This window comes from Ursus americanus, chromosome 17 (genome assembly GCF_024610735.1).
Source record: "Ursus americanus isolate L20-20 chromosome 17, mUrsAme1.1.p, whole genome shotgun sequence".
NCBI lineage: Eukaryota > Metazoa > Chordata > Mammalia > Carnivora > Ursidae > Ursus > Ursus americanus.
Genome location: NC_142143.1, coordinates 49,934,443 through 49,951,019, shown reverse-complemented (window position 1 = coordinate 49,951,019; position 16,577 = coordinate 49,934,443). Strand labels below are relative to the sequence as shown.

General features: G+C 39.8%; 1 protein-coding gene and 1 long non-coding RNA gene across 4 annotated transcripts in view; one reads left to right on the top strand and one right to left on the bottom strand.

Annotated features, from left to right (window-relative positions):
- C17H12orf56 (chromosome 17 C12orf56 homolog) overlaps nucleotides 1-16,577 on the bottom strand; it is an 87,856-nt gene that overhangs the window by 21,903 nt on the left and 49,376 nt on the right. For both annotated transcript variants that reach the window (XM_087869001.1, XM_045789671.2), the window contains exons 5-6: nucleotides 13,437-13,510; nucleotides 7,089-7,233 (exon numbers count right to left, since the gene is read on the bottom strand). In XM_087869001.1, coding sequence (XP_087725127.1) covers nucleotides 7,089-7,233; nucleotides 13,437-13,510 — 219 coding nt within the window. The remainder of the gene's footprint in view (nucleotides 1-7,088; nucleotides 7,234-13,436; nucleotides 13,511-16,577) is intronic.
- The window catches only part of LOC123787178 (uncharacterized), a 76,757-nt gene that overhangs the window by 47,310 nt on the left and 12,870 nt on the right, over nucleotides 1-16,577 (top strand). For both annotated transcript variants that reach the window (XR_015727203.1, XR_015727202.1), the window contains exon 3: nucleotides 7,232-7,312. This is a non-coding gene — a long non-coding RNA (uncharacterized LOC123787178). The remainder of the gene's footprint in view (nucleotides 1-7,231; nucleotides 7,313-16,577) is intronic.

The following is a 16,577-nucleotide window of genomic DNA, read 5'->3' as shown; positions in this document are numbered from 1 at the left end:
AATCTCAGGCAACTCAGTCAGTTACCTGGGAATACTATATTAAATGGAGGCCACTAAAATTCCTGCCTTTCCAAAGTAATTTGGCCTTTGTGAGGATACAATGAATAATGGCTAGAACAGCACTTTTTAAAAACGTTTGCTAACCTGCAAGCACAGGCACTGCACTGGTATAGCCTAATGAAGGCAGTGAAGAATGATACTAATAATTCTGTTAATACAGTGGAAATGTTGATTGACGTCTCTGACAACATAAACACTGACTTAAGAGTGCACCAGTTTTTTTGGTGCTTCTGTGCAGTCTCATGAGATAAATCGAGCATGAAATAATCACTGGCCCATGAAATCAGGCAAGTTGGTACTAATGAGAAAGATAATGTAATTGCTTCTCTTTTCTTTTCCTCTCTTACTCATTTTTTTCCCCCAGGACTTCGGTTTACTAGTGACAAATTAGACCCTTCGTTCAGACAGATATTATGTGTACCTTTATTTAGGTGATAGGGCATGAGAAGAGGCTGAGGATGGCAGGTGGAGAGAGGGACAAGAGGAGAAGGAGCAGGGTGTATGCCAGGCCCTCTGAGAAGAGCTGCCGTTTTCCAGGACCCTGGTAAATGAGCACAGTGTGGTGGCTTTATACACTAACTCTGAGTCCACGTCCCAGCTCTGCCACTGGTTAGCTGTATGATACCTGGCAAATTACTTACACACTCTGTGACTCATTTGATGTCTAAAATGGAGTTAATGTCATCTGATGGGGTTGAAATAAGATAGTTTCTGTAAAGCCTCAACGGTGCTCAGTGCATCATAAGTGCTTAATAAATGTTTCCGTTATTATTGTGATCTCCCACCTGCTCACTAGTTCAGGAACTTTTATTCTTAAAATATCTTCCACCAACCTGCAACAACATGGAGAAATCTCAAAACTATTACGCCAAAGGAAGCCAGCACAAAAGGGTACATAGTGTACATTTCTGGGTAAGTGGAATCCTAGGTCAGGTAAAACTAATCTATAGTGACAGAACGCACAGTGATTGCTCGGGGCCATGGATGGGAGGAAACTGCCTGCCAAAGGGTATGAGGTAGCCTTTTGGGGTGATAGAAATGTTCGAAATCCTGATTGGGGTGGTGGTTATAGAGATGTATACATTTGTCAAACTCTTTAAACCGAACCCTTGGAACGAGTGCATTTTATTATATGTAGATTATATCCCAATAATTTCTCCAAAGAAGATATACATATGGCCAATAAGCACATAAAAAATACTCCGCATCACTAATCATCAGGGAAATGCAAATCAAAACTCCAAAAAATCAGAAAATAACAAGTGTTGACAAGGATGTGAGAAAACTAGAATCTGTGTGCATTGTTGATAGGAATGTACGATGGTACAGCTGCTGTGGAAAACAGTATGGTGGCTCCTCCAAAAATAAGAAATAGAATTACCACAGGATTCAGCAATCCCACTTCTAGGTACACTCCCAGAAGAATTGAAAGCAAGGTGTCCCATATTTCACAATGGTAATGTTCACAGTAGCTTAACTGTGGAAGCAACCCGAGTATCCATCAATGGAAACTGGATAAGCAAAATGTGGTCTTTACATACAATGGAATATCATTCATCCTTAAGAAGGAAGCAAATGTTGACATATGCTACGACATTGCGGAACCTGGAAGACATGCTAAGTGAAATAAGCCAGTGATAAAAGGACAAATACTGGGTGATTCCACTTACGTGAGATATTTAGAGAAGCTAAACTCATAGAAGCAGAAAGAAGAATGGTGTTACCAGGGGCTGGGGAAAGGGGTGAATGGGGAGTTATTGTTCAATGAGTATAGTTTCAGTTTTGCAAGATGAAAAGAGTTCTGGAGATGGTTGCACAGCCGTACAGCTTACCTACGTCATACCACCGGACCGTATACTTAAAAATGGTTAAAATGGTAAACTTTACGTTACGTGTATTTTACCACAATAAAAAAAATTGTTGAATTAAAAAAGAACCCTGGAAAAACATAAAGCATTAGGAGGGAACATGAATGAAGAACTCTTTCATTCACTCATTCATTCACTGAACACATAACTACTGATGGCAGCTGTGTAGCAGATGCTGATGCTAGGTAGTGAGATACTACCTTGAGCAAAGCAGACAGACAGACATGGTATCTGTACTCCTAAAGCATATTCTACCAAAAAATGTTCTCATAATTTAAAATTTACTTGTAAGAACATTGTAAAAAAAAAAAAGAGAGAGATTACCTAAAAGAAAATTATACCCCATACAGATTATTTCAAAAGGGAAAATTGTGTATATGCATTTATAATACATATTTATATACAATTACATATATTTGTAAGATTTTATTTATATGAAATTATTATATGTATAATTTTCCATCATCTTACCCAGGAACCAAAAATTAGAGATGCCTCTAATCTCCCCACCCCAGTGCAGGTTCCTAAGGAAGCTTTACACAACCTCATGTTCTCCAGGGAGCCCAGCACAAAGTTGGAAAACCACTGCTTAGTCATAAAGCTGTGATAACTGTTTAAAGAAAAAAGCTCGCAGGGTGCCTAGGTGGCTCAGTTAAGTATCTGACTCTTGATCTCACCTTAGGACTTGATCTCAGGGTTGTGAGTTCAAGTCCCACCTTGGGCTTCACACTGGGCATGAAGCCTACTTAATAAAAAGAAAAGAAAAAAAGCTCTTAGAAGAAGATAAAAATGTTGACTTTTGTTAGTTACATATGTTAACTCTGTATAAATGAATATGAGACTAGATCATGGTTATAGATTAGAAAGAGAGAACATAAGGCTACCGGGTCTTGGTGTCATGATGGTGGGCAGGGGACTAAGACCGCGTGTGGAAAGACCACAAATAGGAGACTGCCCATGTGCCTTTTATTTCCCTCTCTCTTCATTTTAGCCTCTCTCTTTTTTTTTTTTAACAACTTTTTTTTTTTTTTAAGGAGGCTCCACGTCCAACGTGGAGCTCAGACTCACGACCCTAAGATCAAGAGTCACATGCTCTACCAGCTAAGCCAGCCAGGCTCCCCTTGGCCTCTCAATTTTGACAACTGAATTAGAGGATCTATTTTAGTCCATCTAAGGACACTACATTAAAGAACAGCTGCAATGCTTTGAATTAAGCAACGGAACATGAATGTTTTATCCCTAGACTTCTTTTTTTTTTTTTCACTTTTTTAAATAGATAAATTTATTTTAAAAGACATCTTTCTTTAAACATTTTTTTAATTCAATTAATTAACATAATGTATTATTGGCTTCAGAGGTAGAGGTCAGTGATTTATCAGTCTTATATAACACCCAGTGCTCATTACATCACGTGCCCTCCTTAATGTCCATCGCCCAGTGACCCCATCCCTCCACCCCCCTCCCCTCCAGCAACCCTCAGTTTGTTTCTTATTCCCAGATTTCTGATCAGGTTGATTTTTCACAAGAGAATAAACTTTCAGTTCAGTATGAATTGATTATGGGGCCTGGTATAAACATTGCATTACATTAGGCCTTAGAATACAAAGATGAGTAAGACACATCCTTGTCCTGAAGAAGCTTATAGAATATAATGGTTAATAAGAATATGCCAGTGGGGGCGCCTGGGTAGCGCAGTCATTAAACATCTGCCTTCAGCTCAGGGCGTGATCCCGGCATTCCGGCATCGAGTCCCACATCGGGCTCCTCCGCTGGCAGCCTGCTTCTTCCTCTCCCACTCCCCTGCTGTGTTTCCTCTCTCACTGGCTGTCTCTCTGTCACATAAATAAATAAAATCTTAAAAAAAAAAAAAGAATATGCCAGTGACTATAGTGAAAAGGAGAATGTCTGTGCTAATCTTGAGGATAGTATCTTACTTACGCTCGCTTTTCTAATGCCTATTCCCATGCCTGGCACAGAACAGGCATGCAGTAAATATTTGTTGAATTATCAAAGAGAACGTGCTATGAGAAATGCCATAGAACTGCATTGTCCAGTAGGTATCCACTGGCTGCACAGTGCTATTTAAATTTAGATTGGTTAAACGGAATAAAATTTAAATTTCACTTCCTTAGTCACTGGCCACATTCAATGTGGCTACTGGCTACTTTATCAAACAGCACAGATTAAAGAACATCAAAGAAAGTTCTGCCATAACAGATCAGAAAGAGGATGTTTCCAAAGTTCCCCATGGAGGATGACAGGAAAAGCAGAAGAGCAGCATTTGAGCTGAGCCTTGAAGAATGAATGGGTAGAGATTTAACAGGAGAAAATGGAAGGAGTAGCCCAGAGATGGTGAACAGCAGGGGAAAACGGGAAGGGCCGGAAAGGACAGGGTGTTCAAGTCATCCCACATGGCTGGAGCTTTTAGAGGAGGGAGGTGAAAACGATGAAGTGTGGGGTTGAGTGGGTTAGGCCTAGCATCATTCTCTTTCTCTACATCTGTCTTTTGCTCCACAGCCAAGGCCACCTGCATCAGGCCCATTTTAGGATTAGCGACACTTAATCGGCCTCCAGACCAACACTCTGGTATTGAACATCAACACCCTTTCTCCTCGTCTAACCTGTAGGAAGTACCTCTGTTCTCCTACCTAGCCATCTGCTTCAAACCCAGTCCCCTGATGGTGTCCAGTTTATCTAACTGGACTTCTCTGGGTCCTGTGGGATGTCCCTTGCCAGTCCCCTGTCACCTGCTAGATTTATTCTTGACAACCTTTATATCCTTGTCACCTCCCCAACCCCACATTCCATGAAGGCCCTATTGCCAAACTCTCAACAATCACATCTTCCTGGTGCCAACTGTGCAGACATTTGGGTGTAATCCACCCACGTGCTGGAATGCCCTGCTGTTTCATTTTGCGCTCTATGTAGAGATCGCTCTCACCCTTGAGCACTGTGCCTTCCCTGGGACCATCTACAGCTAGATTAGTTCGCCCAGTGCCTGCCCTGTGTAGATGTTGGCCCCTTTCTGAAACCCCTTCCCCGGCTAAAATAAAGGCCGTACCTGTCCAAACTTGGGATCTGTGACAGTGGTCATTAGTGGAGAGACTTAAATGCCAAAGCCAAAGTGTGTGTACTTAGGGAGAGCCATCAGAAGTTTTTGAGCCAGTGAGGTCATACAATCAGTGATAAACTGCTGCTATGTGGGGGATGGACTGGAGAGGAATGTTTGGGTGGGACATAACACCAGTTTCCTTAGCCTGTTCATGTTCAGTGTCATTTTGATGCCTGTCCCTAGATTCTCCACAATCCTCTGAAGTGTTGGACTCAAAACCTGAATAGTCTATTCCTAACAGCGTGTATCCAGTATAAGCATTTAGACTGTAGCAGAACATCATTGTTACCTGTTTCAATGTTATGGGATATTTGACATACTATTCTGTGTAGCTAATATGCCCTCTAACTAGGGTGATCAACCATCCCAATTTGCTTGGGACAGTCCTAGGTTTTGTACTGAGAGTCCCATATCCTGCGAACTTCCTCAGTCCTAGGCAAACTGGGAGAGTTGGTCACCCAAGTCTGGGCAAACCCACATGGTTGGTCATCCTACATGAGAAGCATTTAGAATCTAAGAAATGGTCAGGACTGTCTTGCATGTTTGGGGAAGCTGTGCACTTTACAGCTGCTCAATAAAAGGTTGCCAACTGTAAGACCACTGGCCAGAATTAGGATACAATATATAGCCATCAACATGGGCTCGATCCAAGGCAAGGCTCACCCCCTCACTTAGGCCTCATGAGCACCACACTAGTACTCACTGGGGCTTCTGAATCCTTTCCCCTGGAACTGAAAATGAAACTAAGTAACTCTTACAGAGTAAGTCTGTAACTTGCTGAGTGAGGCCTAGGTTGCTTTGACTCCCCAGGAATCACCTTTTTAAAAATAACAGTCCTACATTCAGTTATCATATGATCTCACTGATATGTGGAATTTGAGAAACAAGGCAGAGAATCATAGGGGAAGAGAGGAAAAAATTGAAACAAGATGAAACCAGAGAGGGAGACAAACCATGAGAGACTCTTAATCTCAGGAAACAAACTGAGGGTTGCTGGAGCGGAGGGGGTGGGATGGGGTGGCTGGGTGATGGACACTGGGGAGTGTATGTGTTGTGGTGAGTGCTGTGTGTTGTGTAAGACTGATGAATCACACACCTGTAAGCCCTGAAACAAATAATACATTATATGTTAATAAAGAAAAAAATAACGGTCCTACCCTCAAAAGTCATCTTTTTTCATTATATTTTTATTGTAGGGATACCTGAAGGTAAAACTTCTTGAAATCTACTTTTCCATCTCAATGTCTGTACTCATACATCTTGCATGCCAGAAGCTTCCCTTCTCATTATCTCTCTTTGACTTGCCAACCCAACCCATGTAAGGTACCATCTTTTTGCTACCATTGTCCTCTTTCCCCATCTCCCCTGCAACACACGTAACACATTATTGATTACATCACAACATTTCAAGTACTGAGTCATGATTGCATTAAATATAGTCAACATTTTAAAATACAGCCTCCAGGGACGCCTGGGTGGCTCAGTTGTTAAGTGTCTGTCTGCCTTCGGCTTAGGTCATGATCCCAGGGTCCTGGGATTGAGCCCTGCACCGGGCTCCCTGCTCAGCGGGAAGTCTGCTTCTCCCTCTCCCACTCCCCCTGCTGGTGTTCCCTCTCTTGCTGTGTCTCTCTCTGAAAATAAATAAAATCCTTTAAATAAATACATACAATAAAATAAAATAAAATAAAATAAAATAAAATAAAATAAAATAAAATAAAATAAAATAAAATAAAATACAGCCTCTATTAGGGCTCCTGGGTGGCTCAGTCAGTTGAGTCTGACTCTTGATTTCAACTTTGGGCTCTACACTCAGCGGGGAGTCTGCCGGAGGATTCTCTCTCTCCCTCTCCTTCTCCCTCTGCACTCCTCACCCCCTTCCACATACTCTCTCTCAAATAAAATAAAATAAAATAAAATAAAATAAAATAAAATAAAATAAAATAAAGCCTCCAAATACAAGACATTTATTTCTTTTACTTTATGCTTGATTATACTGCATTTGATAAACAGGTGGAACAAGTTTCAAAGTTTAAAAATAAAACACCTACTTTCCAGAAAAGTCGTTTCAGAATGAAGTTTTTCTGGGCTGCTACTTTAAGTTCTGTAATTAAGCAAAGTATCTTCCTTAAAGTATTTTCTTTAAGAAAAAGTTCAGATTTAAGTTGACTGAAGTGCTTAATTTTCTCCTCAGATCTACAGAAACACAAGAAAAAATTTCCATGTAAAAAATGATAAGAAACAGCAATTGAGGAATATCAGCAATTAATGACAGGTTTGTAAAACTTTGTTACTAATGGAATTTTGATATAGTTTTGTGCTTCTAGCTTTATTACTTATTAGTAATGAACCTTACTTTCCCTAGATTGAACTATTTATTACTCTCAGACATACTTTTCCCCATGTGCCTTTACTCAAGCTGTATCCACCACATCAGGAATACTCTCAGTGTCCCTAGGAAACTGTTGTCCTCTTTCATAGCCCAGCTCACACTTTGTTCACATGCTGTAATTTACCATACTGCATAAACCATATATGATATTATTTGCTTCATATTTTTTCTTTAAATCAACTCACTTTTTGTGTATCGCGAAGTTTAAGATTTTATTTATTTATTTATTTATTTGAGAGAGAGAACAAGCACGCACGCGCACACCTGGGAGGGAAGGGCAGAGGGAGAGGGAGAGAATCTCAAGCAGACTCCGCACTGAGCACAGAGCCCGACCAGGGGCTCGATCTCATGACCCTGAGATCAGGACCGGAGCTGAAACCAAGTCAGACGGACGCATCACCGACTGAGCCACCCAGGCACCCTGAGAAGTTTCTTTATAAAGAAAACTTTGTATCAACTACTTTACAGGGAGAACCAGTATCATGTGCCATAAATAGCAGGTAACTACAAATAGCATGAAACCATCCCAAGTTCTAAGTTGATGCACACATTCCAAGCCTGAGGCCCCTCTCTAACAGAAAGGGAGATGAGCGTGTGTTAGAGAGCTGCCATTTTTGGCACCAACCATTGAGACTGGACTAGTTGGAAGAGGAATTACTTTTCCACTATGGAATTCAAAGTTATTTCCTGCCATGTCAGAGTACCAAATGCATTCATCTGTTGTCACTGACCCGTGTGTGTTCCACGGTTCAGGAAAAGCTGGCTTTGCTGAAAAGAGGAATACCTTCTCCTTAAAGCTTTCCCTAATCCCACCATGAATAGGGAACCTCTCCCATAGCACTTTTTCCACACTTCTTATATATCACACTAATCCTATTTTACCCCATTGTCGTGATCTGTGTACCTGTCCTGGGCACTTTTCATGGACTAGCTCATTCAGTCCCACTAAGGGGGCAGAGCTGGGAATTACTGTTGCATTTATAGGATGTTGGAGAGGTTAAGTAACCTGTCTACCTTCATACTGGCTGGCTCAGTTAGTACAGTGAATGACTCTTGATCTCAGGGTCGTGAGTTCAAGCCCCATGTTGGGTGTGGAGCTTATTTTTTAAAAAAAGGAAAAAGAGGGGCGCCTGGGTGACACAGCGGTTGAGCATCTGCCTTCGGCTCAGGGCGTGATCCCGGCGTTATGGGATCGAGCCCCACATCAGGCTCCTCCGCTGGGAGCCTGCTTCTTCCTCTCCCACTCCCTTTGCTTGTGTTCCCTCTCTTGCTGACTGTCTCTATCTCTGTCAAATAAATAAATAAAATCTTTAAAAAAAAAAGGAAAAAGAAAGAAAAGAAGGGTGTGAAGTAATGGTAGGAGAGGCGTCTCATGTTCTGTGTAGGTTGATGGAGACTTCCTAGAATTTCTGATTTGAATTAAAAATATTTTTACCACCTACTCCATAAATCTTGATACCAACCATTTATCCCAATACTACTACATGGAATCTTGGCTCCTGCCCACTACCTCCCCCGTTTAAAAAAAAAAAGAAATCTAAGACATTCTCTATCCAATCAATGAGCCCCTCTTATTTTTTTTTTTTTTTTAAGATTTTATTTATTTATTTGCCAGGGAGAGAGAGAGAGCAGAAGCAGTGGCAGGCAGAGGGAGCAGCAGGCAGAAGAAGAAGCAGGCTCCCCTCTGAGCAAGGAGCCTGATGCGGGACTGGATCCCAGGACCCAGGGGTCATCACCTGAGCCAAAGGCAGACGCTTAACCAATTGAGCCACCCAGGCACCTCTATGAGCCTTTTGTATTAACAAAAACATTAACACTTCCCAAAAAACAGTGTCTTTTCTCATGGAGACCTTGGAAGAGAAACGATCATCAAGAATTCAGTGATAGAAGTCACAGAGGCAGGGGGCGCCTGGGGGCTCAGTTGGTTTTTCGTCTGCCTTGTCTCAGGTCATGATCCCAGGGTTCTGGCCTCAAATCCCCACGTCGGCCTCCCTGCTCAAACAGGCGCCTGCTTCTCCCTTTCTCTCTGCCCCTCCCCCCAATTCACATGCTCTCTCTCTCACACTCTGCTCTCTCAAATAAGTAAACAAAACCTTAAAAAAAAAAAAAAAGTAGTCACAGAGGCAGAAGAACATGAATATAAGGTCAGACAGGCTGATCAGAGTTCTAGATGCCTCTATTCAGCTGAGTAATTACCGTGGGCAAGTTACCTGGTCTGTCTGTGCCTCAATTTCCTCATCTGTAAAACGGGGAGGATGATAGTACCTATCCCATTGTTTTGATACTTCAGTCTGTGCTTAGCACACACTAAGTCTAAATAAAATAAGAATGAGCTTTGAGATCCCACTTCCCTATACATCCACTTCTAATTATAATCACATTTCATTTAAAAAATAACTATAAAATTCCTCTATTCTCGGAGAACTGCCAAAATAGCAGGAATGTAGTTTTCACAAACTGATGAGCTTAGAAAAGCACAAGCTCAGAAAGAATACCAGCAGAATTACTTTCAAACTGACTTTCTTATTTTTCCCATTAGTCAGCAATTTGCCGCGATCCATACAGAAGCAGTTTTCTCTTGTGGCACCTACGATAAGACTGTAATACCAAACTTTTCTTTCAGAAAAACCAAAATGGGGGTGCCTGGGTGGCTCAGTGGGTTAAGGGTCTGATTTCAGCTTAGGTCCAGGTCTTACTGCCTGGGGAATGGGCTCAGCAGGGAGCCTGCTTGTCCCTCTGCCCCTCCCCCCCAATAAATAAATAAAATCTTTAAAAAAATAATAAATAAACAAACAAAACAAATTTCATAAGAAAAAGCACACTAATCTCCTTATACTAAAAATCGATTCATATATGAATTGAGGTTTCACATACGTCCTAAATATAATTTAGATTTAGGAGTCTGTATTTCTATATAGTTGCAGTTTCTTTGACCATTCGGAGAATATTTGTTTTTACATAGATGATAAACTTTATTTGACTAAATAATAAAAAGTCTAGTGCCAGAAGACTCCATTATTCAATTTTGGAATGAGGGGAAATTTTTCATTAATTTTAAGATATTTTATATTTTCATCAGCTAGAAAACATAAATTCACCCAAATAGTATGGCAAGAAAAATTCTTGATCTAATGATAAGCTCTATTTTTCCTGTATTTTTTTCATTTTTCTGGATATTCTGTATAAATAATATATCTGTGTAATGCTTTACAGCTGGAAAGGCTTATCATAGATTATCTCAAAAGCACTGTGTATGTGTTATAGTGGTCCCTATACATCCATGTGAGGTTACAGAACTCACATTTGTGACAGAGTTCTAATTTGAAAACCCAAAGTATTAACTCCCTTTAAACTGAAGGTAACTTGCAGGCAGAGAACTGTCTTGTATGTCTTATACATATTACCACATTCCACACAGTGCATTTTAAATCACTGCATTTTAAATATGTTGCCTTCAGGAATTAACTTTGCAAGAAATATGCTTTTCCTGAGTCAAGATAGTGGTAGAACTCTCCTTCTGACCTTCAAGGACAAATTTCAAGTCACACATAATCAAAGTTGAAGCCTATTTTATTATCCAGTTAGTTTTAAAATCACTTTAAATAAGCACTAAAGTTAAAACTGATACCTTTTTAAAGATAAACATATGAAAACATATAGAAATTCTTTTTTTAAAACACGTAGAAATTCTAAGCTATCTGTATTACCATCCTTTAAAAAAAGAAATCACAAACATTGTTATTTAACCCCTAAATATCTCAGAACATATCTCAAAATAAAACATTTTCTTACAAAACATCATTATCACATCCAACAAAATTATCAATAATTCTTTGGTATTGGGTAATACCCAGTCCCTACTCAAATGTCCTCTATTGTCTTAAAAATGTCTTTTCACTTTTGGTTTGTTAAAATCAAGATATAAATAAGATACTTGTTTTATTTGCTTATTATGTTTCTTAAGCCTTTAAAACTTTTATTATGGAAATTCTTAATCATACAAAAAATGGAGAAAATTGAAAAGAAACACCATGCATCTATCACCTAGATCCAATAATCTTTAACATTTTTCCAATCTTGTTTTATCTATTCCCTTACCTACACATGTGCACGCACACCCCACCCGTTTTAAAATTGAAGTAAAATATACATACTATAAAATTTACCATTGTAACCATTTTTAGGTATACAATTCAGTGGTATTAAATGCATTCACGATGTTGTGCAACCATCACTACTATCCATTTCCAGAACTTTTTTTTTTTTAAAGATTTTATTTATTTATTTGACAGAGACAGCCAGTGAGAGAGGGAACACAAGCAGGGGGAGCGGGAGAGGAAGAAGCAGGCTCCCAGCAGAGGAGCCCGATGCGGGGCTCGATCCCAGGACTCTGGGATCACACCCTTAGCCAAAGGCAGAGGCTTAATGGCTCAGCCACCCAGATGCCCCATTTCCAGAACTTTCATCTTCCCAAATAGAAACTCTGTACTGATTAACTGTAGGTCCCCATTTGCCTCTCCCCTCAGCCCCCAGTAAGCTCTTTTTTATTTTCTGTTTCCATGAATTTGTCTATTCTCAATGCCTCATGTAAGTGGAATCATACAATATTTGTCCTTTTATGTCTGGCTTATTTCACTTAGCATAATTTCTTCAAGGTTCATCCGTGCTGTCACACGTGTCAGGACTTCATTCTTTTTCAAGGCTAACATGCCCACACTTTTAAGTCAGATTGAGGTTTAATTGTTTTAACAATTTATTCATTCATTCTATAAAGGCAGCCTACTATGTGCCAGTGACCAAGGTGTAGTCCTGGCCCTTAAGGAGCATAGTGTATAATAGGGCAGCACATAATCAAACAAGCAATCATAAGAGAGACTTAAATGCTACAAGATGGTAAGCATAGGATGTTATGGAGGGACCCCTCTTTTTTTTTAATTTTTTAAAGATTTTATTTATTTATTAAATAGAGAGAGCGCAGGCAGGGGGAGCAGCAAGCAGAGGCAGAGGGAGAAGCAGGCTCCCCACTAAGCATGGAGCTTGATGCGGGGCTCAATCCCAGGACCCTGAGACCATGACCTGAGCCAAAAGCAGATGCTTAACCGACTGAACCACCCAGGCGCCCCTCAGGAGCCCCTCTTCATGCAGTTTTGAGAAACGATTTTTAGAGAAAGGGATAGTAAGCTAAGACTTGATGAGTTGAAATCATTCCTGAAGGAGAAGAGTAGTAGATAGTAGGGTTCCAGAATAGAGGACAAACCAAAACACTGGGGAGCCTTCTGAGAACTGCGAGATCATTTAGATCGGGAGCTTAGGGCACGAGTTGAGGGGACACGAGAGCTGAAGATGGAAAAATGGAGAGAGACATCAGGAAGATCCTATAAGCTGTTGTAGAGTTTAGACCTTCTCCTGAGAGCAATGGGGAGCCATTCAAAGGCTTTAAGGCAGGGAGTTACATGATCAGATTTGTGCTTCCAAGAGATTTCTTTGGTTAAGGAGAATGGTTTAGAGAGGGTCAAGAGTGAAGGCAGAGGCCAGCTAGGGAAATACCGTAGGAGCTCAGAACAAAGGTAATTGGGCTGAGCATGTGACAGTGGAAAGAAGTAGATATTATCCAGATATATTATAGAAGAACAATGAATCCAGTGGTGATTAACTGGCTGCAGGGGTTCAGCACTGGGGAAGGGGAGAGAGAAGGTAAAGATGACATTCAGGATTCTGGCTTAGACAATATGGGGATAAGGACAGCAGCCCTGTGTTAGGAAACACAAGAGAAGTTCAGGTCCCAGAAGGAAGATCCTGTGTTTGGTTTTGAATATGCTGAATTTAAGGTTCTTGTAAGACCTGTAAGAGGTGATGTCCAGTAGGTAATTATGTTTGCAGACCTAAAATTCAAGGCAGAGAGTTGAAGTAGGGGTATAAATGTGATGGGCAGCAACACATGGAGTTAGGAGAAGCAAAGAGGAGAGAACAGTCCCCCCCGCGGCTCTGGCATAGCAGCACTCCTTACCTATATGGCTTTTGACTTCCCACAGCAGGATTGAGCTCACTAACATACAAGGGATCTTGTAAAAGAGTAGCTTTCTTTTTTTTTTTTTTTTTTTTTTTTTTTTTTTTAAAGATTTTATTTATCTGACAGAGATAGAGACAGCCAGCGAGAGAGGGAACACAAGCAGGGGAAGTGGGAGAGGAAGAAGCAGGCTCATAGCAGAGGAGCCTGATGTGGGGCTCGATCCCAGAACGCCGGGATCACGCCCTGAGCCGAAGGCAGGCGCTTAACCGCTGTGCCACCCAGGCGCCCCAAGAGTAGCTTTCTAAAAGAGAAAAAAAAATGGGAATGGTTAGCATTTTTGTTTACTGAAAATCAGCTTCTCCTGCTTTTATTCAATATCATGTATCCCTTAATTCCTGCTAGAGTACATGATTTGTTTATATAAATGATACCACAGGGCATTGTTCTTCCTTATAGTTTTTAAAAAGTTTTAAACATGACATTTGCTCATTATAAAATAAAATTATCTATCAAAATCAAACAGTACAAAAAATGCATAAGCTGAAAGGTAAAAGTTCCCCGTCTCTTCCTCCCCCTCCCATCCCACTAGTCAAAGTACCTTACTATATACCTGAAACCAATATAATACTGTACATTAATTACACTGGAATTAAAAATAACAGTAACAACAAAGTACCTTACTATATTATTATCAGCTTGGCTTATATCCCTTTAGGCATATAAAACATATTAAGTATAACATACATCTATAATATATACATATTAGATGATATATTTTTATAATATATATTTAATACCAGCTAAATTACATCATATATATTAATCTGGAACTTTTTTTCCCCACTTAATATATGGTAGACAGTTTTCCATGTCTGTGTATATAGGTTTACTTCTATCTTTTTAATGATTACCTGGTATTCCATAGTATAGATTATATAATAGTTTTGTTAACTATTCCCCTATCAGTAGGGTTATTTTTCCCATAATCTTTAGGGTTGCCATTTTCCATTCATTCTGGGTCCCCCAAAAAATGGGTCAGTAGTGTTCATCAAGTTCTCTAAATAATCTTTTATTTTATGTTGAGGCCTAACAGACAGGTCAGAAAGAATTTCTGAAATGTTGCTGATTTACAACTCCAAACAAACTTACCCCTGTTCTATTCCTTAATATCAGAGCAGGATGGTGGGTGGGTGGCCAGGGAGGAAGTAGGTGCTTTTTCTCACTACTTTTGTTTTTTTACAATCTGCTTGTTTAATTTTTTTTAAGTAGGCTCCGTGCCCAACATGGAGCCCAGCCCAGGGCTTGAACTCACAACCCTGAGATCAAGAGCCACACAGGCACGCCTATTTTTGTTTTTTAAAGCACTCTACATCCAGCATGGGGCTCAGACTCATGACCCTGAGATCAAGAGTTGGATGAAATCCTTAAAATCAGAATGAGCGCTAATTTCTCACTGGATGGTTTAGGTTTACCTGCAAATATAGAGAGAGTTAAGATGTCCATTCTTTTTTCCCAGTAGCATTTCCCTACCTCAACGTGAATGATCGTTCTGGATCCCAAAGCACAAGAGATCAGTTAGCCAAGATAAGTCTGACTGATTTAGGAGATGATTTTTTTTTTAATTTCCTAAAACTTATGAAGGCATTGCCAAGAATAATCAAAGTATTAAAGAGTGTCACAAAAAAGTCACAACTTTTTATATGTTTATATTGAATTAATATCTTATTAGAATGAAGGCTAACTTAATTCACCATTTATGCATGAAATATTTGCTTACCCATTTTCCATCTTTCAAGGGTTAGAACATTATTATTTTTAAGGGGGCTAGGGACAGAGGGAGAGGAAGAGAGAGAATCTTAAGCAGACTCCACACCCAGTGCAGAGCCCGACACAGAGCTCGATCTCACAACCCTGAGATCATGACCTGAGCCAAAATCTAAGAGTTGGACACTTAACCAGCTGAGCCACCAAGGCGCCCCAGAACGTTATTTTTTAATGATAGTATCTACCAACTCAAAGATAACCCCCTTCTGCCCACATTTATTTCAGTGGAAAAAATCAGACCACCTAGGTTCAAATCTCAGCTCCATGCAAATTGTGCAAATTTGCATATGTCATTTAATTTTTCAGTGCCTTAATTTCCTCATCTATGAAATGAGAATAACAGTCCTACATCCTGGCGTTGTTGTGCAGATTAAATGAGTTAATATACAGAAAGCATCAAAGCAGATCCTACCTGTTAATACATGTCAGTTATCGCTATTCCTTTTATTATCAGAAGGGCTATGAGTTTGCCTATATGACTTGCCCCAGCCATGCCTCTGCTGCAGGTTAAAAAGTAGCACCACACTTGTCATGATGAGCACTGGGTGTTGCATGTAAGGGATGAATCACTAATTCTACTCCAGAAACCAATGCTGGTTTAGGTAGTTAACATACAGATGTTAACTACCTAATATTTAAATTAAAAAATAATAATGATAATTTTTAAATAAGTGAAAATAAATGTTACAATTAATCTATTTGATTCACTATCATTCCACCAATAAACCTTAACCATCTTATTAAAAACTAATACAATAAAATAAATAAAAAATAAAAAGTAGTACTAAAACCAGGAATTAGTCAAGTCAGGGAAACATAAACAGTCATTTTGAAATATTGAGAGTATTTGAAATAAATGAGAATTCTGACTCTGCCCTAAAACCCACTATATAATCTTGAGTAAGTCACCTAAAATATTCAGTTTCCTCATTTATAAAATAAGGTACTTAGACCAGGTAATCTCTATTAAATTACCTGCTCCTACAACAGTGACTCCCATTGACCTACTTTCAATAGTGCAGCTAAGAAACACAGAGACATACTAACAATGTTGAATGTTATGTGAGCTCTGTGCTCTCTGAAAGCAGAAATGGCTGAGAAATCACCCCAGCCAACTGAAAGAGACCACCCTACTCACAAATATTCCAAGATAAGACCTTCTCCCTTCTTCTGCAGGATTCCCAGGAGACTTCCTTATTTACCCACCTCTGTAAAACCCCTGGTCCTTCTCCTTCTCTTTAAGACACTCATTAATGAGCATTTTCCTTCTTGCACTAGCCTGAATAAAATCAAATCCTTACTTGTCCAGTGTGT